Raw genomic sequence first — 22,614 nt, 5'->3', positions numbered from 1 at the left:
TATAACAACCCTAGCCTGGGCTCCTACTGCGGAGCCTCCTGTCACGACAAGCAACTGGGAAGATGAGGTATACTGGCTGAATTCTAGTTTTGCATCCAACTGTTTGGATCTTCGTCCTCCCCACCTCCACCTCAAACTCTTGGAAGTTCATTAACATTCCAGTTTGCATTCCAATATTTGCTATTTGGCCGCAGTTGCATGTTTTTGCAGGCAGCACATTCCCTCACTGACATAGATAACAACTGGTTGCATTTAATCCCAAAGAACCACAGAATTAGTTTGGTATATTTATCATTCTTCCTTGCACCCCCCCACCCCCCACCCCCCCACCCCGGCTTGTCCATTCTGAGAAAATGCATCCATCTGCTTTCTGACGTTCCCCCCCCCCCGACTTTGTACCTCCAAACTCTGGCTTAAAACCCAAGTTTATGCGCTCTGAACCCACTCTGCTCGTGTCTGCTTCAGCAGACGAAGCTAAGGGGACCGGCGTTGAGCTGCGTTTTATTTCCTCAGAGGAAAGGCATCTCTGCACGCCGGCTATTGACCACATCCACCAGGAGAGGGAGTGGGTCAATGTAACTAAAAGCAGGGGACCATTTTGGACCACTTAACTATAGTCAGTAAATGCATCCCGGTTGCAATTAGCGCAGGGCCACCCTGAGAGTGTTCGCTTTGCTCACAGCTCGGTCTGCGCTCCATTCTGCTCCGAGGGAACCTTGTAATGCAAATAGCACTCTTCGCATTCAGCTTAACAAAAGGAAAGGGGGTGGGACTTGTGCTTTTTGGGGTTTGTTACGATGCATGGATTCCTTCCTATTTCTAGAAAATACCTTTTTTTTCCCCCGTTTCATGTTAACGTTATGCTGATGCTGCAAGCGTGGACTAAAGTCAGTGCAGCTTCTGGACTAACATCTTAATTTAACCCAATTACTGTTATGGGTGCATTCATTTTTCCACTTCACACAGAAACACACTAGAAAAGCTGTGGTGCAGCTCCGACAGTGACACGTTTGTTATTTTTAGGAGCTGAAATAAAAAAAATTGAGTAGTCCTAACCTGTTAGACGCAGTGAGTCCGGCGCCTCACTGGATGCTTTACCAGTTATTTGAAACGGTCCGCCAAAAGGCGTTTCTTTCAAACAAACAGACTTTGAAACAGATTTGGACGTAGCAGCAGTCTATTTCTCAGGCTCAAAACAAACAGAAGACAGAACAGAAGAGTGACAAGTTGCTGGTGCCCTGCAGTGAGCCTCTCTCATCCACCGCTACGCTCCTCAAATCATTTACGATTCACTGCACTTAGTCATCCATTCTCCAGCATCTCCCTCTGCTCCCATGAGGAAAAGGCAAACGAAACAGACGGACAGAAGGAGGGACAAACAAACAAACAGGCCGGCTTTTTAACTGATGCTGGCATTTCAGTCGAACAGGTGCTGCAGTTACGACTGATCTGAGCTGCGGTGTGTTCACGATTCAAAGAGAAGAGGCGCAGAAAGAGTCGGTCGAACTCCCTCCTCCCGCTGTAACGCTTGTTTTTTCAGCATATTTAGAAGATTTAACTCTGTCAGCAGCACGAGGACGCTTGTGGCTACAGATATCTCCGTCACACACACCTGTTAGCACACGCAAACACACACAAAGGAAAGCACAATAGGGTATGACCTTGTTTTCCCCTAACCACCTGTTTATGTACTAAACGGAAAGAACAGACGCACATTTGCATGTTATTTGTTAGTAAGAAAAGCTTTAAGACATGCTTAAAGAGCAAGTCACCCCCAAATCTACTTTTTTTTGCTGATAAACTAAATAAACAAGTGTCTAATCGTGCTGCAGACACGTGTCGTCAATAATTTGGAACTTCAGTGCATCTTAGTTAAAATTTAAATATTCTGCCTAAAACTGGCAGTGTTGTGCCGTTGTCAGGTAAAAACTCTGCACTGTATTTTCATTTAAATCTGCCACCGCTATTGGCTAAGAGGTATGCTATGATGTAAACTGGTACATTATGATGTCACAATGCTGTCGTGAGCCTGTGTGTGTGTTTGTTAACGGCTCCGCCCTCTCGGTTTGCCAGGCAACAGCATGTGTTGCTTTTTCCAACCATGAAGTGGGAGTGGAGTTAGAATCTGGTAGGGGGTGACTTGCTCTTTAAACTCAGTGCGTGAAGAGTTTAAAAAATCCCTCCTTCTGTGTTTGAAATCTCAGCCTCGGGGTCTGCTGAGTGTTCTCAAGCATGCTAACCCAAAGCCTCAAACAACCCAAAATACTGTACTGTGTGACACGCCGAAGCCCTCCGCCCTCACGGCCAGCTGTGACGGCTTTGAGGTCGTCTTTGCCTCCTCGGTGGGATGATTGAAATGCCAGGCAGGCAGATCTGCACGAGGGACAAAGGTCAGAGTGCAGGAAATGAAGAGAGAAAGGGAGGGAGGGCAAGAAGCAGGAGGACATCACATTCTCATGGAGGATGATGACGGATGGATGGAAAAGTTGCAAAAAGAAGCAAAGAGGGAAACGGGGACAAGGGCTAAGGGTCGCAAACGCACTCCCTGCCGTTTTCTCAGAACTGAACAGTCTCACTTTGAAACTCCGCTTAAACTTTCCTCTGCCTTCACATATACTTCGAATGGGGGCATGAACACATCTACAAATCTCATCTTTGTTTCTCACGCAGGGCATCGTCACCATGGCGACACTGAATTAGTTTGGGCCGTTTGGGCCCTTGGAGGGGTTTATGCTCTTCTAGCACCTACGTGTGTTGTGTCAAGGGCTTGGCAGCCTTGTTGACACAGAATGGATGAAAGGACAGAGCTTCATGTGGGCTCGACAGCCTCGTTCCGTTTCTGTAAAACATTAAAGCAGCAAGTAGAAGAAAACGTAAAAACTACAGCCACGACTCAAAAATGACATTAATAGCATCGCCACTGGTAGAAAATCTACTTTTTCTGTGCAGAACAGGAGCACAGATGCACAACGTACACAGCTGCAAACAGGCCGCCGATGAAAGTCAATTTGGGTTTCTTTGTGTAACCGAAAGCTTCGGTTGGACCACAGGTCCCTGTGGAATAACGACAGAGAGGAGCGAGAGAGAAAGAGGAAGAGACAGAAAGCGAAGCCGGGAGAGGGAAGGTGAAAGAGAAGGAGAGCTTGGGTATTGGTGTGGGGGGGGGGGCTGGGGGGGGGGGGGAGGCTGACAGGGTGTCCAGGCCCACCTGGGCAAACAATAGCAGCGAGATGAGAGTGTGGCTCAAGGGCCCTCCCTGTCCCTAAAGTGCACAGCTGTCGGTTGGAGGGGGGGGGCAGGCGCAGGGAGGAGGATCAAAACGGACTCATTATAGTTCAGGTGTTGGACCTGCAGAGGCAAACGGACATTTTTGGAGCCAGAGCCCTGGTTGCTGTGGCGACGGCAACAACAGGCTCTATTTAGAACTTGAGAAGGGGATGCATTTTAATGTTTTTTCATTAACGTCAACAAAACACACGACACGAAAAAGCACCGAAGCTCGTTATTAAAGGATCCAAGGACGTTTCAGTCAAGACCCTGATTTTAAACACATTCCCAACTGGAGTGGGAGCGCTTAGTGTGCTTTGTGCTCGGAAAGTAGCTCGCACGGGAGTTGCACATTTGTAAGACAAACACTTACGAGTACAATCCTCAGCCTGATGATGTTCCTCTTAAGATGCACGAGCCTCCGCAGAACATTTTTGCATCTACTTTTTTTCTTTCAGTGACCCATTATTTTCAACTTCAAGGATTTTTCTGGCAGACGGCCTGCTTGAATCCAGCGTGAAAATGGAAATGGCATAAAAACATGAAGTACAGTAAAAAAAAATAATGCATTCATGCAGAGCCCAAGGATACGCAGTCACGTTAAAGATGAGCTGTTTGATGATCTACAGATTGTGGATGCAATGAAAGATTTTGCGGCGATGTTGCCGCCGCCTTGATGTCCCTTCTGTGTTTAGAGTGACATGACTCAAGTCCAGTTAACGCTGATGGTGCACACTCACAGATGTCGCGCTGTTTCAGCTTGGACCGGGCTCGGAGAGAGGATTCTTTGTGTCGGGGAGAATGCAATTAAATCTAAATGCAAACTTTTCTGTTTTTAATGCCAGCCGATCCAGCAGGAAAAATAAAGAACTTGGAAGGAATACTGTGCAGCGAGGAAAGACGTATCATTTATTTAATCAGACAGAAACGCAACCCTCCTTGCCAAATCGCCTCCTCCAGTTGAGCAGCTATTGTTAATATTTATGTTGATTAATTTAGTCTCTTGTTCTTCCGTTTTCCTGCTTTTTATCTCATATTTTATTTTAGTAATTCTGCCTTTTCCTCTTCTGGTTATCTACAAACTCCATTTTTTTTTGTTCCTCCGGTGGGTTGGGCTGATATACAGCGTCTTAAAGCTCCTGTGGTGCCTTACATCTTGTGTTCTCAATAACCTCTGCAGACAATCTGACGCTCCACACTCATAAAACACAGGGATTAGGCTTTGAGGCACAGTGGCTAACCACATAGAGAAAGCTTATTACTTTCCAGAGTAAGTATTTTATTAAAATTTAGCTTTAATTCTGCCCCAAAGTGCACTCTGTTTGCTGTGGTGATGTCCAAAGCAATGGTTTAGTAAAAAAAAATAAAAATAAAATAAATACAAATTGAATTAAAACACTCATGGATGTTGCCACGTTTCTAATGCAACCCCCTTTTAATATTTAATCAGAATCCAATACAGGAGTAAATTATTTTTTCAAACAATTTAAGCCTAAGGCTGAAACTACCGATATGCCACGGCGATACATTCTCGTTCTGTCACAAGGTGCTATTAGTCATTTTGAATTATTTATCAAGCTTGGGTGAAAGAGAAATTTCTTCCAGCCTGTTTTATGACAAACACGAGGCTTTGAAAGAAAACAAACCAGCCGTCATTTTCCCCAAAAAAGCAATTTTTATGAAAAGCTCCTCTGGCTCATTTTCAGAACCCCCCCCCCCCCCCCCCCCCCCCCCCCCGGAGACGTCCAAACGCGAAGCGACACAGAGTCAATAAGGGAATGACAATGCTGATGTAAGTGATGTGAAAGTGGCTTTTTTTTCCAAGCTCCAAACAAGATTGTGTGATTTAGGATTTCACAACCCCCCGATGGTAAAGAACGGCTTCGTCAAGCCTTTGAGGTAATGAACGTAACTGAAATCGTGTCGGTGCTGTTCACAACGCTGACGAACGTCCGAGCTGCAGAAACGGGGCTCGTTTCGTTTTTCTGCTTGCAATTAAAACGTTTGACATTTTTCCTTAAAGAGCAAGTCACCCCCTACCAGAGTCTAACTCCACTCCCACTTCATGTTTGAAAAATGCAACAAATGCTGTTGCCTGGCAGACCGAGAGGGCGGAGCTGCTAACATATACACACACAGGCTCACAACAGCATTGTGACATCATAATGTACCAGTTTACATCATAGCATACCTCTTAGCCAATAGCGGTGGCAGATTTAAATGAAAATACAGTGCAGAGTTTTTACCTGACAACGGCACAACACAGCTAGTTTTAGGCAGAATATTTAAAGAGCAAGTCACCCCTACTAGAAACTGACTTCACTCCCACTTCATGTTTGAAAAATGCAACAAATGCTGTTGCTTGGCAGACCAAGAGGGCAGAGCCGCTAACAAATACACACACACAGGCTCACAATGGCATTATGACATCATAATGTACCAGATGACATCATAGCATACCTCTTAGCCAATAGCGGTGGCAGATTTAAATTCAAATACAGTGCAGAATTTTTCCCTGACGACGGCGCAACACTGACAGTTTTAGGCAGAATATTTGAATTTTAACCAAGATGCACTGAAATGCCAAATTATTGACTACACGTGTCTGCAGCATGATTAGACACTCCTTTATATAGTTTATCAGCAAAAAAAATGTGATTTAGGGGTGACTTGCTCTTTAAATTTTGACTAAGATGCACTGAAGTGCCAAATTATTGACGACACGTGTCTGCAGCCCCACCAATGCGCATTCCGAGGAGGGACCAGAGCTGGGAGGCCTGGGGATGGACTGTCCGATCTCGGGGGCAGAAGTTGCTGAGGTAGTCAAACAACTACACAGCGGCGGAGCCCCGGGGGCGGATGAGGTTCGTCCTGGGTATCTTAAGGCTATGGATGTTGTAGGGCTGTCATGGTTGACACGTCTCTACAACATTGCGTGGTCATCGGGGGCAGTTCCTGTGGAGTGGCAGACCGGGGTGGTGGTCCCCATCTTTAAGAAGGGTGACCTGAGGGTGTGTTCCAACTATAGGGGGATCACACTCCTCAGCCTCCCTGGAAAGGTCTACTCCAAGGTACTGGAGAGGAGGGTCCGATCGATAGTTGAATCTCAGATAGAGGAGGAGCAATGTGGTTTTCGTCCTGGCCGTGGAACTGTGGGCCAGCTCTATACCCTTGCAAGGGTGATGGAGGGGGCATGGGAGTTTGCCCAACCAATCCACATGTGCTTTGGAGAAGGCTTATGACCGTGTCCCCAGGGGCACCCTGTGAGGGACGCTCCAGGAGTATGGGGTGGGTGGCTTTCTGTTAAGGACCATTCAGTCCCTTTACCAGAGGAGCGTGAGTTTGGTCCGCATAGCCGGTAGTAAGTCGGACCTGTTCCCAGTGAGGGTTGGACTCCGCCAGGGCTGCCCTTTGTCACCGGTTCTGTTCATCACTTTTATGGACAGAATTTCTAGACGCAGCCGTGGTGTGGAGTGTGTCGAGTTTGGTGGCAGGAGAATCTCGTCTCTGCTTTTTGCGGATGATGTGGTCCTCCTAGCTTCATCCAGCTCTGACCTTCAGCTCTTGCTGGGTAGGTTCGCGGCCGAATGTGAAGCGGCTGGGATGAGGATCAGCACCTCCAAATCTGAGACCTTGGTTCTCGACCGGAAAAGGGTGGCTTGCCACCTCCGGGTCGGGGGAGAGGTCCTACCTCAAGTGGAGGAGTTTAAGCATCTCGGGGTCTTGTTCACGAGTGAGGGTAGGAGGGATCGGGAGATCGACAGGCGGATTGGTTCGGCGTCTGCAGTGATGCGGACGCTGAGCCGATCTGTCGTGGGGAAGAGGGAGCTGAGCCAGAAAGCCAGGCTCTCGATTTACCGGTCGATCTACGTCCCAATCCTCACCTATGGTCATGAGCTTTGGGTAATGACCGAAAGAACGAGATCGCGGATACAAGCGGCCGAAATGAGTTTCCTCCGTAGGGTGGCCGGGCTCAGCCTTAGAGATAGGGTGAGGAGCTCGGACATTCGGGAGGGACTCGGAGTAGAACCACTGCTCCTCCGGATCGAAAGGAGCCAGTTGAGGTGGTTTGGGCATCTGGTCAGGATGCCTCCTGGACGCCTCCCCGGGGAGGTGTTTCGGGCATGTCCTGCCGGCAGAAGGCCCCCGGGTCGACCCAGGTCACGTTGGAGAGGTTACATCTCCAATCTGGTCCGGGAACACCTTGGGGTCCTGCCGGAGGAGCTGGTGGACAAGGCCGGGGAGAGGATGGCCTGGAGCTCCCTAGTTGGGATGCTGCCCCCGCGACCCGGACCCGGATAAGCGGAGGAAGACGACGACGACGATGACGTGTCTGCAGCACGATTAGACACTCGTTTATTTAGTTTATCAGCAAAAAAAAAGTTTATTTGGAGGTGACTTGCTCTTTAACTGTGACGTTTAGCACGCTCCTTCTGTAAAAAAAGGATATATTAAAGCAGCTGCAGCAGAAATTATGCTCAGTATATATATATATATATATATATATATATATATATATATATATATATACATACACAAAAGAAGGCAACTTGGCAGAGGGGTCACTTTTTGTTTTGTAGCAGCCCCAGGTGATTGGCTGCACAGCAGAAAGCTCTGCCTGCTCGCCTGCCTGCTGCAAATTAGCCCAACTATTTACCCTCATAAATGCACATTAGCAAATTCCTCCAATTGAGAAAACAAATGCATCCGTTTTGTCCTGGCGGAAACTTCATGGGAGCCTGCATGGGCCTCTGCACACCAGGCATTCTCTGTCATAGTGGCACAAAACCCAAGCACACACACACACACACAAGATGCACACAGACACACACGCAGGCACGATGGAGCAAGCTGCCGCTCCCCGCCGGGCCTCCCGAACAGATCACAGGTTTCTCTTCTGCCCTCTGTTTGTCCCTCTCACTGACCGCCTCTGTTTGTTTCCGTTTTCCGAACACGCCCTCTCCGTAATTCCCTCCTTTTGAGTTTCATCACCAAACCTGCAATGAATTAACAAATTCAGAGTCCCAAAAATCAACACACAAATAAATAAATAAATAAAGCCTTGCCTTAGTGGCCTTGTTGCATATTTTCCATCTTGGTGTTAGCTTTTAAATATTCATGTGAGTGAATGGAAGAGGTGATGAGGGGGTGAGGAAAAGGTGAGGGGAGATGAGAAAGTAGAGAGGAGAAAAAACAAGGGAACGGGAAGACGCCAAGGCAGAAGGAGGTGGAGGGGGCTGCACACTCTTTGGAGCTCCCTGTGGGGGGGACAGCGGGCACACAGGAATGATGGAGGTAGGGGATCAGCAGGCTGCCTCATGATTTATTTAGACCCAAGGGCACCTGTGCCAGTCAGCCGCTGACGACAGCCATCACCCCGCCACACCAATTGGTGCTCGGGTCCAACAGAACCAGACGCTTTTGTGGCACGCTGGAAAATTAATATAGACTCACAGCAGGAGGGAATGTTACTTCTCTTGGTGATGCTTTTCAGACTTCAGTAGAATTCAATCGTCACAAACCCTTCAGGATGTACATTTTAATAACCCCCTGCTTCCTCCGGTGTTGTGCAGCAGTTCCACAAACGCACAAAAGGTGTAATAAGTAGGCGCTGCCATCATTTGCTAAGCACCCCAAAAGCTTAGGTGAGGAAAAAGCCCACGTTTCAAGCGAGCCAATCAATACAGAGCGTGCAGATTGCAGCCTCTGCGAGTCTGAGTGGGCAGCGCGCTGCGTTTTATCAAGGCAGCTTAATTTCCGTCAGCTTAATATCCTGGGTAATGTATGGAAATTGAAGTGAGATGGAGAACAAAGACGAGTATCCAGGAGGAAAAAGAATAAGATGTGAACGTGAGAAAGCTCCAGGAGCACGCAGTCCTTATGCTAGATGGTACAAATGTGTGTTTTGTGCACACCTGGGTGAGTGCAATAACAGGTGTATCCATCACCTAATGGCAAAGTTCATATCCCCATTCATTATTTGCCAAAAGGACTGTGAGCGACAGACGACTGTATACACTCTGATGCATATGCTCGACAACCGCTACTTAATTAGCTTTGCCGCTACATGTCTCCTGCTTGCTGACTGTTCTTTGGAGACACATGGAAGAGCTGCCCAGAGGCAAATTATAAATGAGAAGCAGGTTATTAGGATTCTGTCATGCATACTAAGGTATTACAAGTCCCATAAAGAGCATAGTAGTGAATACACGGTGCAGTAATTAACGTTTTGGGGGTCTCCCTCTTCTACACCTGTTCCCGATGGCCTCGGCGTCTACGGCCAACAACAACAAGATGCCTTCAGTTTGAGTGGTCACAAGCTGCAGGTATAAAGCTAAATAAGAAAAAAAAAGGTTGAAAGTCGGCAGAAAAAGTAGCAGTAGTCCATCCTGTCAGACCAAAGCTAGTGAAACTCGTCTGCATCAGGAATACTCTACAGCTTGTTCAGGGAAAGGTGAGAAATCCTCACAGCCTCACCCCTCGCAGTGCGGTTCCCCCGTATATTTCTGCGGCTCCCGACTTGTTGTTTTTATACGATCTGCTCATATACAACACCTGCACAATTAGCTGCACCACTGCCACTGAGCCAACCTGTCCGCCAGGCCTTTTCTAATTCATCTTTCCTCCTTTAGCAACCCGATCCTGCCGTTTACCTGTACCTTTCTCTCCCTCTTTGGCACACACACACACACACATGCACTCTCACACACGCTTCAGAGAACAGTAACTAATAGCAACCCCATTCGTTAAAACGCCCCTTGATGTTTGACGGAAGCAGCGTAAATGTGCTGGAACGCCTGTCCTGTCTGTCTGGTTGTGCGACGCAGATAGAGAGATAGACAGACAGGTGGGGCAGAGACTCGTCTTACACCCAGATGGCTGAGCCCAAACAAAGACATCAGACTTTTAAGGGTTCAGGTTTTAGGGGGAAATTAAAGTTCAAACATGTTTTTTATGAAGTTTTATTCACAAAAGACCTTTAGAAGAAAACTGACCATTTTAAAATGATCAGTGTCATCCTTACCTCCTTCTTAGTTCATTTCCTGTTCATCTAAATAGATGACTCACTGACCAGCTACTTCACCTACACCCTACAGGTATCAGGTTATACATGCGAACTGTGCATTCATACGTGTTTGACATCTGTGATAACTGCAATGTAGCAGCACACAAAGGCTGAGAGGTGTTGACAAGCATGTAGCTCTGGGCTTCGGGCTTGTTAACGTTAAGATGCTTAATTAAGGACATTCCAGATCCTTCTGTCTTACGTCAACAGAGCACGCAGGCGTGAAAGGTCAGTTGTGAAAAACATATCTCTAATATCACAATCTCCATCCCGCAGCTAAACGAGGTTCTTGAAGGAAATTATTGAGTTTAAACGGGTATTGTAGTGTTTTTATTTATTTATTTATTTGAATGAAAATGGTTTTTTGAGGAAATTAAACACCATCAACCACAGACCCAGCACACCGGTGATCAAGACACTTTAGCGTCTGTGAGACGCTCACAGGACGACTTTTGGACGTGTCGCCCTCATGCATCAAAAAGGACAACATCACACACTGAAGGGGAACACTGTGTGATTATGGAGGATTCAATAATGAAAGCTTCTAGGTCAGTTTTAGATTTACCTCATCATCTTTCTCATATAATTTCCCAATTTGCAAGCGAAATTTAGGGAAACAACAATTTTCACTCTTCTTAAAGATCTACTTTACCCGTGTTTTAAATGGTGTTCTCTAGTAGGAATGCATTACAAGTTGTACTCTGCGGGGAAAAAAAGCTCCAGTGCTCCCGTTTCAGGAACAAGACGTGAGCCAGATCAGTTGAGCTTCAGACGGCAGGATCTCGAGTCTTATGGTGCGCTCGGTTTGCCTTGGAAGTCGGAACTGGGAATGGCGTCACACCCGAGGTAACAGCGTCCTGGTTACCGTAGTCGGAGAGGTCAGGATTCCAAAATGGCGACGCACACCTCCCAAGTAGCCATTGTTTGAAGATTCCTCTTAAGAATAGTTTTAAGCTGTACGTTCAATATTCTAAGAAAACTTTTTGTATGTTCATCTTAGAGTTGCAAGCACTACATGTAACACTGGTTTTAAACGTGCGCTTACCAGTGTGTTTTAAAATAAACACACTTCACCCAAAAGTTACTGCTGTTGATACGGAGAGCTGCCATTTTGGACGTCGAGGTCGGAGTTCTGAAATTCTTCCGAGTTTCCAACTCGAAGGTCCGACTTTGGGGGGCGTTTCATTAGAATTTTCCTACTCGGAAGTCGGGAATTCCGAGTTCCGAGGACAAATCGACCGCGCCATTAAGTCTTGATTTGGATATCTTGCCTCTGATTGGCAAACAGCAATATGACTCTACCACTGACTCCGTTTGCAATGTTGATGTTTTATCTCCACAAATAACACAAGTCTGGAGGAGCTTCTGCCGTGTGGTGGAGTTGCTAATGCTAATGGCTAGCTTTTACTAGTTGAGATGTTCTCTGCGTTTGCTTGCTTTGTCTTGTTTTATAGTTCAGGATGTTTTTTTTCTTTTCTGTTTATTAGGACATTCATTTTTTCAATCAAGACTTGTGGACAAATAAAATGGAGGTGCTCATCAGCTGTCCTATCCTATTAAACAATAACACCTTGTGACAATTCACTAATCGTTTGGCTCTAACTAGAGATGGCAGTGGCGGCTCCAGCAATTTTTTTCTGCAGGTGTTATGAAGGAGCTAGTCTTTTTATTGAGGGTGCTATGAAGGAAGTGGTCACGCGTACCTATTGTTCTCTAAAACACCTTCAACACTAGCAGATACACATGCGTGCACAAAACCTCAACAACACCTGAAACAATCATTAATAAACATCATAAACATATGAACAATCGCTGACTTTTCCATGAAATCATAAACACATACAGCCACACAGAAAACCATCTATAGTGTTGCAAGGTTAGCTAACCTTAGCGTTAGCATTTCCAGCGGCAAAACCCTCGACTGCTGCGGCGGTTGAGGGTTGACGCTCTTCATCCAGACCCGGAGGTTTTTGTGGGTCTGAGATCACTTCCAAACATTCATTCGTTTCTGACTGAACCCGTGGAAACGTGGGCAACAAAAACCCATTTTACCACTAGCTCTACCTTTCACTCGTTCGCAGGTGGAAAATGAGGTCAAAGGTTAACATCAATTTCCTGTTTGGGTTTAAGTTTTTACTATCTATATGATAATTTACTGATTATTTTAGTTTTGTATGTTAAATATTATCACATCCACACGTTAAATTAAAATTAAATTGTAAAAAAAAAATATATATCTAATATTTACTTGGGGGTGCTAAGACTAATCCAGGGCTAGCTATAGCGCCCCCTAGCGCCCTGCTGGACGGGATAGTGATTGTGACAAAATTGTGGAAGATAAAAATGATTTTTATCCAGCACAGCTTGACCCGTATGCTTACCTGTTACATCATTAGCTGTAGGAAAGTGGAAGAGGAGCAGGAGAAGTGATGAAAGACGGATAAAAGACGCAGGACTGGGGTTAGCTTATATAACGATCCAATTAGGATATCAGAGGCAGGGATCATTTTAAAGTTTTAACATGAGTGTGTTTAAAAATGTGGGAAGACTGCATTACAAGCCGGAGTCATCAAGCGTAAAAGTCCTACAGACAGGCCTGGCTGACAAGGATAGATGAGCTCAGCTAAATGACCCTGTAGTTGCTAAGCACTGAAGCGAACAAAGTTAAAACTCTAAGCACACTGAAAGCCGATCTTGTTTACCTTGAATGCTGGTATTTTATTTGCATGAGTCAACCTTGTGAAAAATCCATAACACATTTGCAAGGCTGTTACTGGGCATGCAATGTCAACAGCAAACAATATCTATGACATTCAAAATGCAAACAGCTGTTGCTATTATTCGACGCGGGTCTGTCATCTCATTAAACAAAAACTGTTCTACAAAGTTTTGTTCAAAAAGAATCAATCCAGTGTGGACGATGGGTGGCGAGTTTGGTGAGCACACATGCACGTAATCTCCGACCTGTCGAGGTGCAGGGGAGACGCTGCTGCTATCTCCTCGTCTGTAATCATCAAAGCTGGACCGACGTGATCCTTTAAGCTTTTAAACTCACTCTGAACTTTGCCAAAAGGCAAAGTTTGTTTGCCGCCATCAGTTGGTCCACACCCAACAAATCTCCACTGAACCAAACCTTCCTCAAAATGAGACACACAAACCTGCCGACACCATCTCGCCACTCCCTACAAAAACCACAACCACCAAGTCCCTTGTCAGGGTTTGGTGGATGATGGGTAAAAAAAAAAAGTCCTTCTTTCCTCCCCTTTGCTGCCAAGAGGAAATGAAGGGATGATCCTTCCTCCCTCCCACAAAAAACCAACAAGAATCTTTTATAACCTGCTTGTTGACTTACAGGAAGACGAAACAGGCTGTGAGAGGTGTTTACTTCAGAATCAGATACTTAAAAATGACATAACAGCATTGTCCTGCTTCTCCAGTATCAGGACCCAGTTAGAAAGACAGGCTTACAAAAATGCGGTCAGTCAACACTATAGATCAACTAAAGTAATCCACCTGTCAGATGGAATCAAATGAAATGATAATCTTGTTATTTATGTAACAGGCTGCTCTAGCCTTCAGCGCAGAACATTTCCTAAAGTCAAGACAACAAAACCAACCCCTTCTAACAACAGAATCCACAAAAAAGGCTCACAGCCGCCCCGACAAGCATCCCGTTGAAGAGCATCACCTGGCAAGAGTGTGTCTGTGTCTGTGTGTCAATGTGTGTGCTGACACCTGCTCTTCCATCAGCTCCAGGACCACACCTGAGCCCTCTCTGAAGACAAGACTCCCCTTCACAGTTCCTCAAATTCTCCTTTTGCTGGGAACTAAACTTTTGCTTTGGGTGAAAAATATCTTTTAAAGAGCAGAGAGTAGAAAAGGAGGTCTTCCCAGAGCGTCATCTGGTTCTAATGCGGGGTCTGCCGGTGTGGATTACAAGCACATATTACAGGAGAACTCGGGCTGACCCCTCGTCTCCATCCCGAGGGAAATGGGAGCTTGTCTGTAATGGGGGGGACCAAGGGTTTGAGAACCTGGGGGGGGGAGTGAAAAGATGCCAGTGGGCAGACTGCCATCTCACATGATTAGTGCCCTTCCTCTACGGGGGAGTGTGTTTCATCGATTACAGAAAACCAAGCTTGTTTTTTACTCAAACTCCCAAATGCTTCTGAACAATGTCACTGCTTAGAAAAGCCTCCCTGTGACCTGTTGTGTTTTTACCAGAGCAAACTGTGACTGACTAACTAAGCAGTGTCTCTCGAATCATCACAACAAGCTTGTTTTGTCCCATTAAACACAAAAGCAGCTGGCCGCTTTGCGGGCCTTTGACTTTTACTGCCCTGTTTAACATTAAATGCGAGTTTAACTAATAATAAAAAACTAAGTTGGAACTCAGAGACAATATAGGCAGCAGTCCACGAGACTGGCAGCAAATCTAGAACATTCTCATTAAAGCAGCAATAAATCAAACGAGATAAAAAAAACAACGCGTTTCTGCTTTCCGTACAGAGCTTGTTATGTGAAAGCTACAGCTCCTACCTGTAGTACCGGGACTGCAGGTATGTGGAGCAGACAGCTTTGGACACATGGCTGGCTGAACCAAAGTCAATGACTTTAACCCTGTAGGGCTGTCGAGACGGGTCCACGAGCATGATGTTCTCTGGCTTCAGGTCTGCGTGGATCAAGCCGAGGCTCTTCAGTTTCATGAGCGCCGTGGCCACCTGCTGAAGCACAGGTCTGATGTACTTGAGAGGCAAAGGGCTGAACTTGTTCTGTTTGAGGAAGTCATACAAGTTCTGTTCCAACATCTCAAATACCAGGCACGTATGGTTTTTGTGCTGGAAGCACTCGTAGGCCCTCACAAAGTTGTAGTCGTCTGCGCTCTCGGTGCTGAGGCGCGCCAGGATGCTGACCTCGATCTGGCCCTGCCGCGCATACGAAGGGTGGTTTTTCAGTATCTTGATGGCCACTATCTCATTCGTTCCCCTCTTCCAGCACTTAACCACCTGTCCAAATGTTCCTCTTCCCAAAAACTCCAACACTTCGTAGGTATTGGTCATGGAGCAGAGCACTTCATGCTGAACCAGCTGGTAGTCCCCCTCGTTGTTGGAGCCGCTGTTTTTGGACGTTGCTGTGGACGTGGCAGTGGCCGCGGTAGCCACCGTGGCGCCGCTGGCTCCTCCGTTCTGGATCATTGGTGGGCCGTGGTCCTCAATGATCTGCACGCTGCTGTTATTGTCAAGCTCCTCGCTCTTACGTTTAAGCCCGCATCGCTGGTAAGTGTCTAGAAGACTCACCGTGCTCCGTCGCGTCAAGTTGTGAACGCCAACTCCCGCGCCCACGCCACTTCCACCTCCGCTGCTGTTGCTGCTGCTGTTGCCTCCACCACCGCTGCCCAGCAGAGACCCAAGGGCCCCCGAAGTGCTGCTGGCTGAGGCAACCACGATGTGGCCAGCGCTGGCTGGGAAGACGAGAGCCTGCTCGTAGGGCAGGGTGGAGCTGGCGACCTGCAGGGAGCTGTTGACGCCGAGGGCACCGCTGGTGGTCGATACGTTCTTGTTGCTGTTGTGGCTGTAGACTTTGCTGTGCGTGCCGTACCCTGTCATATCCCAGTTACAACTCCGCTCCACCTTGAGTTTCTTTACGCTAAAGAAGGCACTTGACTGGAGAGTGTGAGGGGAGAACACTTGCACTTGCGAGGCCATACCTGTGAAGAGGGCAAAAGGAACGAAAGTGAGAAGTTAGGAATTTGAGCGTCTGAAACATGAGCAGTGGTCACGAGCTGTAAATAAAAACTGCCCGGGTCAGAGCAGGTCACTAAAACACCAAGCAATGCGTCAGGATCACACAAAAAAGCGTATTAATCACTTGTCTAGTGTTTTATTATTTAGAGTAATATGACGTTTCATAAAATGTTGTTATTATGTTACACGACTTTAAAAGGTCCAAAGTTCCAGAAAGGAGATCCACAGAGACTGAATACTGCTTATGCAAACTATCGGGTCATGCGGAGGAAATGCCTTTTCCCCGACGTTCCCATCTGCAGCCTAGTAAACAAGCTGGGTAAACACTAAAAGAAGACCACTTCCTGGGACATTTTACCGAAGAACACAGGAGCGATATGAAACAATGCATAAAAATAGGCTGGCAAATGTAAGATTCAGGGAATTATTGTGATATTCTTTTCCCGTACACAAACCACGCCTAAGCAATTATTGGTACACAATTACAACTTTAAAGGAAGTTGGGGGAAGAAATTCTGTGTAAGCGCGTATAAAAACAGGAGAGGGGCACTGAACTCCCGCACAACCACAGATCCTGAAAACAAAGCAGCAGCAAGGCTGTGCTCTGAACTCCTGGGAACAAGCTGCCTCAGAATAAGCAAAAGCTTCTCCAAGCAAACAACCGTCCAAAAGTAGTCTCTTTCTTTATCTCTCTTCTCAAACAGGCTTCTGTGTGACGCTGAAATATTATTACAGCAACCCAAAAAACAACACGCCATCTGAGACATCAGCTCAAAAACACAACGCTGAGATTAAACACGCTCTCACAAACCAAGTGTAGTTTACTGCTAACAAACTAAGAGCTTCCACCTGGCTATGCTGAAGCCGGCACACACAGTTAGGCTTTGCGGTTAATCAACTGACGCGCAACAGAAAGAGCATCACGGTCGTGCGAACACACAAACACACACAAGTCCAACACCGAGCCTTTAAACTCTGCACCGCTGCTGAAGTTGCTGCTTTGGTTCGCCTAATAGATGCTCTTGTGTTGCTTTTAATTTTTTATTTAAAGCTGATGGTCCCACGTGAATGGGGGAGTTTCTTAAGCCAGTAAAAGACACCATCACTTTGTCATGATTAGCCGTTTTTATTGTTGATGGTGATTAAGCTGGCGCTCCTCCACTCTGCTTCGGCTCAGTTGTTTTATTTCGACTTTGCTGACCTCTCTTTCTCCTACTTTTTCATATTTTTTTTTCCAGTTTGGCCCAGTTTGCCTCTGACTCGCTGTTTATCTCTCTGGTCATCTGGTCTTAGCCCTAATGCAGCAGGATTGACGTGGTATTTTATATTAGAGGGTGAGGGCTTACTAAAGGCTTGGCTGCCGTTGGACTGTAACCGATTTAGCTTCTCAAAGTTTCCTGTAACAGTTAATGTATTTAATCTTCAGAAAGGACTTTTACTTGTTCCGAGTAATCATTAGGATGTAGTTTTATTTTTCTTTAAGCGCGCAACGCCTGCTCGCTTCACGTCTGGTGCCATGGCTGTGACTCCGTCAGGGAGGTAATGAAGAACGTCCGCTAGGCTATTAGGGGCAAGGTTCTCTGCTAATCACATAAGCCCAGAAGGCCAGATGTCACTCCTTGGATTACCAATTCCTGTGCCTGGACTTTATGCTAAAAATAATTTGAATGATGGGTTGTGTCACAGAACAGCATCGACAGTTTTATGACTGAGAACAAGACAGGGCGATCACAGGCCCAAAATGATCGAGACAAAAAAAGACGTACGAGGAGAAACGGGGCCGGCCTGTTCCTCTGATGGAAGGAAATCTGCCAACGTGATCACGGATAGCACTGGTTTAACAATGCCAGGCTTGTTGGTCTTTGTATTTGTATCACACAGAGTCCTCCTGAACCCTCGTCACTCGTTGACCCCGTCAGAGATCCTTAAACATAGCCTACAGAGGTTCGGTGAACTGAGGGCCGTCGTGTCCCGCTAAAGCAGAGAAAAGTACTTACAACACTCTGTAAAGCCACAAGAAACTCTAGGATTTTGTCTCCACAAGTAGTAATGACCCAAAAAATAAGAAATAAGCTACACAAATGGCAGTGGAGTTGTGTGCCTTGTGCAGAACACAGATAAGTAATTAAATGAACCAAAAGTAAGAGGTCACATGATTGGAATGTTATCTCATGACAACATTCACAGGCAACAATGTGACCAATTATGCTTCACTGGGAAAGTGGCTCTACGGCTCATGAATCAGTCTTAAGGTTCAAATGTGTTTATGATCTAGAATCCAAAGGAAAATAAACCCTCTAAAGTGTCAGAACCAGCACTGAAAAACAGCTCCCTATGAAACGGTTCTCTTGAAGTTTACGTGAATTTCTGAGGTCTACGCCAAGTGCAAAACTGTAAAGGCCCATTGTTGTACATTTACAATGTTGGAATGCCTTCGGTAGCCAGGGCTTTCCATTTAGCATACCTAAAGCAGTATTGTGCGTCCCACACACTGCAATTAAGCATACCAGAGATGCGTGCTCGCTCCGTTTGGAGGCAGCATGTTGAAATGATAACAGTCAATGTTTTCAGAGAGATTACTTCTCTGTCAGGGGTGGGTTAATCTTCTTTTTGGGAGGATCAGGGCCGGTTTGCATGCCGCATAAGGAGGGGGACCAAATGGACCAAAAAGGAGGGGGAAGGAGTTTGAAGAGTGAGGTCATGAGTGACCCTTGCATTGTTTTCTGTTACGGCTTCTGCTCACAGACTTTTATTAAACCTGTCATGACAATGTGACAGAAATTTAATGAGAACTGCGTTTCTCCAAAAGCCATGTCAGCTTAAGATGCTGAAAAAAAAATACAGAATGTCACTGCATAAAGATGCTTTACAACAAATGTTTGTAGAGATTTATCAATCAACAAAGGCACTGGTTCAATCTGCAACAAAGACTCAAAGAGGAGAGATCATGTGTACGAAACTCAGCCATCACCTGGCAGATTAAAGACTGCACTGTCTGTTCGAGGGGCAGGAACTTTGGGTATATTTAGACAACTTCTCCAGGCCTAATGGCTACTGGCACACATAAAAGAATAAAAACACTCTGATGTTCCCGTCTCTTAACTGAACATCCCGGCGTCTGCAGAAGAGGGAAGCATTGGTGGGGGTTGACCAAATTGGCTGGCTAATGAAATGACTTCTGACTGTCTAGACAAAGCATTATCCCACCCAGTGCTCCTGTTTGTATGTGCATGTGTGTAGGTGTGTGTAGTGTACTGCCTGTCACACTTCAAACCTTGTTTTTTCCTAAACACCTGGCACTAACCGATAGACGAACTGAGGAGTGCCATCTCTATCCGTCGTAAGTTCTTCGAGTATCTGCAAAAGAAAACAGCTTCCTGTCTGTAGGCTCCACATCCATCGCTCTGCATACAAGCACACGTTTAGTCTCTTTTCATTCATGTAGGATGTGGATCACGTCAGTGAATACATCTTTACGGTTAGATGTGTAAAAGTAAAAACTGTTGTAAGACTGTTGGACAAGACCAAGAGCGATTATGGAGGTAAAAGCAATCGGGTAGGTAGGAACATCAGTTCAGTCTTCCTGTCTGGGTACAATCCACTTTGGGAGAGCCGAAGCTCGGTTTAGTACGCCTCGAGGACAACATTGACCATCCCATCTGCCTTTTTAGCTCTCTAGTCTCTGCATATTTATAAGTTAATGCATCAGACAAGCTCGCATGAGACGCTGTCATTCGGGCTCCATCAGACTTTTCTTAATCTACTTTCCGATTATCTTTGACTTGTAACGGCCTCGCTGCTTCAGCTTCTTTTGCAAATGTACAAAAGAGGGATGAACATCCATTCAGCATATTGACAGACTTCAATGGCAAATAAGAATGTTGCAGAACTTCTAAGCTGAACACATGGCTGCTGTAAATGTGACACTCCCTCAGCTCTTCCCCTTCCTGGAAGCAAACGTGCTGTGCTAGCTGTGAGATAACATAATCAGTCACCACTTGCTAAAATGCACGTGCGTAGATGCATTAGCGCTAAGGTTGCTCCACAAACGTTCCCGTGTGAGGGCGAGTGCACAAAGCTGCACATTTGCAGTAACAGATGTGAAACGTGACTCTAACTAGCTTAACGTTGACATAAGGCGCAGTGCTAGAGTTTCAATGCTAACATTTGTATTGTGCTAAACTGCTACCCTAAAACAACTGTCAGTAGATAAGGAGGCTGCAACTGACATCATAAATGTGGCCATAAAGCGACTGAAGTGAGAGAGCCATTTGCCTTGTTTATACTGCCAGGTCAGCCTAACCAGGAGTTAAACCAAGGAGAAAGGTGGTTCAGGGGGGCAGTGGACAAAAGGAGGAGCCTGGGGCCATGGGAGGCATGGTGGCTCCGCTTGAGTGGGATTTTTTATTACTCCCAAAACAATCATTGCAACTTTATCAAAAACTTCTTCCACACTATGTACAAGAAAGAAGGAAACGGGAAGAAACTGTGCAGAAGCGGTTCTAGAATCGTGTCCGACAATAAACTGAGGACACCTGTTAACTCCAGTCTTTACTCGATTACATTCACTTCATGCACCCGGCAGTGCCGCTCTGACTGCACTGCAAGCAGAGCACTGAAACACACAGGGCCACACACACCTGATAAGCAGCCATCCTCCAGACTGCTTATCAATTACGCACAGAGAGAAAAACACCCTACAACCGCACAATTCCTCGTATGTCACTTACTTAGGACTCATGGTGACAGCTGGACACAATGTACGGTAACGAGATCGGCACGTGGGAACAAGAAATAGCAACTAAACATAGAAAAACTGGAAAAGAGCAGATGAGAGCCACACGGGAAAAATATTGCGTGGTGGTAAAAGCTGGAAAAGACATGCAGGGTGGCAGAATTCCGTGAATCGTCGCCTTGAGGGTTTAAAACGTTGGGACTTTCAGTCGGTACAGGACAAAAACAAAGGACATGCAAACACAAAAGGAGATTAAATGATTCCTGCGTTCAGATCGAAACATGCAAACCTGTGAGCACCAGCACAGGGAGTCGGATTTCGTTTTTCTGTGTCGTTTACGTTTGCATTCAAACTCCTGCAAGGAACAAAGGGTAGCACCAGAGAATAGACCGCCATTTAATTTCTAAAGGCTTTGGTTGTGTGAGTTTTGTTAAACGAGGAAAACATCGCGTTTCCTCGATATGCACAGAAGGCCAAATGTATTCTGAACTCATGTTTATTTTAGTGAGTTGAGAAGTGTGCCGACCTTGCAATGAATTGTAAAATGAGAATTTGCGCACGTAAATGATTTGGTGAGCTGAATTTCAGCTGAAAAAGGAGAGAAGAAGCCAGATTCATGGAACAAAACTTTTTGTTTGTTCTTTTTAGGCAAAAGCATCATCACCCCGCCCTGCCTTGTCCCATGGAACAGTCTACTAAGCACTGGTTTAGGGAGCATTTTTGAAATCGGGGTTAAGGTCTGTTGCGTTAATATTGAGCAGACACAGCTGGAACAAGTCCTGCTCTGGTCCAAATTAGGGAAGGGCAATATATCAGCATCAATATCGGCATCGGCCGATGTTAGTCATTTTTTTACATATCGGTATCGGTTTGATAAATAAAACTGAGCCGATATTAACAACTTTGGTTTGGCTGTTTCAGAGGGTGAGGGGATGATGTGTATTTGTTTTAGTCATGTGAGCAGTGAATGTAATCATCTCAGATGCGTAAATGTGTGTGGTGTGTGTGTGTGTGTGTGTGTGTGTGTGTGTGTGTGTGTGTGTGTGTGTGTGTGTGTGTGTGTGAGTGTGTACATAATAATGTAAATTCAGCTTTAATAATTTTTATTCTATACAAAATCTGCTGATTTTAGAAGCGTTCATGTCAGTATATCGATATCGGCCATAACAGTGATCTCAGTATCGGATATCGGTATCGGCCCAAAAATTTCAAATCGGTGCATCGCTAGTTTAAATGCTTATCTCCAAGGATCCACACAACTTCACATAAAAGAACATTGCATTAGTGCCGACAGGTGCACGTCAGAAGGTTTTTATGGCAGCATGCCTCGTCACTTGTGTCATTTAATGAGGCTGAAAAACTTTCGTAACTATCTGACAAACGCGCCTCTGATACGTGATAACAAACCACGTCAAACCTCCATCCCAAAAAAACACTAACTCGCACCCAGAGGGATTACTTTGATGCCCCACCCAGAGAAGAACCCCAACAACAGAGGAACCAGTTAAACCTGATCAGGCATCTGGAGGCCAATCACGCACGGTGGGGGCTTCACTTCCTGTAATTTCACAACACAGCTGCTTTCACCTGAGCTTTAATAATCTGGTTTCTTTTTGTCCGCAGAAGCAGACCCCCAAACTCCAACTGCTGGTTTCAGCTCTCTATAAAAGGTATTCATCTAAAACCAATGAGTGGTGAAAGGGTGAGGGTGAAATCCAACTTTTACTGCCTAAACGGTAACTTCCATCTAGCGCTACCCCCTACGAGGAAGCATCTGCGTCTCCAGACAACCACGGTGTGAT

The 22,614-nt window shown here is 45.9% G+C and overlaps 1 protein-coding gene across 4 annotated transcripts in view; it reads right to left on the bottom strand.

Moving 5' to 3' along the window:
* The window catches only part of hipk2 (homeodomain interacting protein kinase 2), a 91,805-nt gene that overhangs the window by 57,073 nt on the left and 12,118 nt on the right, over positions 1 to 22,614 (bottom strand). For all 4 annotated transcript variants that reach the window (XM_015964969.3, XM_015964970.3, XM_015964971.3 and 1 more), the window contains exon 2: positions 14,873 to 16,040. In XM_015964969.3, coding sequence (XP_015820455.3) covers positions 14,873 to 16,040 — 1,168 coding nt within the window. The remainder of the gene's footprint in view (positions 1 to 14,872; positions 16,041 to 22,614) is intronic.

Source organism: Nothobranchius furzeri, chromosome 4 (assembly GCF_043380555.1).
Source record: "Nothobranchius furzeri strain GRZ-AD chromosome 4, NfurGRZ-RIMD1, whole genome shotgun sequence".
Taxonomy (NCBI): domain Eukaryota; kingdom Metazoa; phylum Chordata; class Actinopteri; order Cyprinodontiformes; family Nothobranchiidae; genus Nothobranchius; species Nothobranchius furzeri.
Note: the sequence above shows the minus strand (reverse complement) of the source record. Positions and strands in the feature narration are given on the sequence as shown.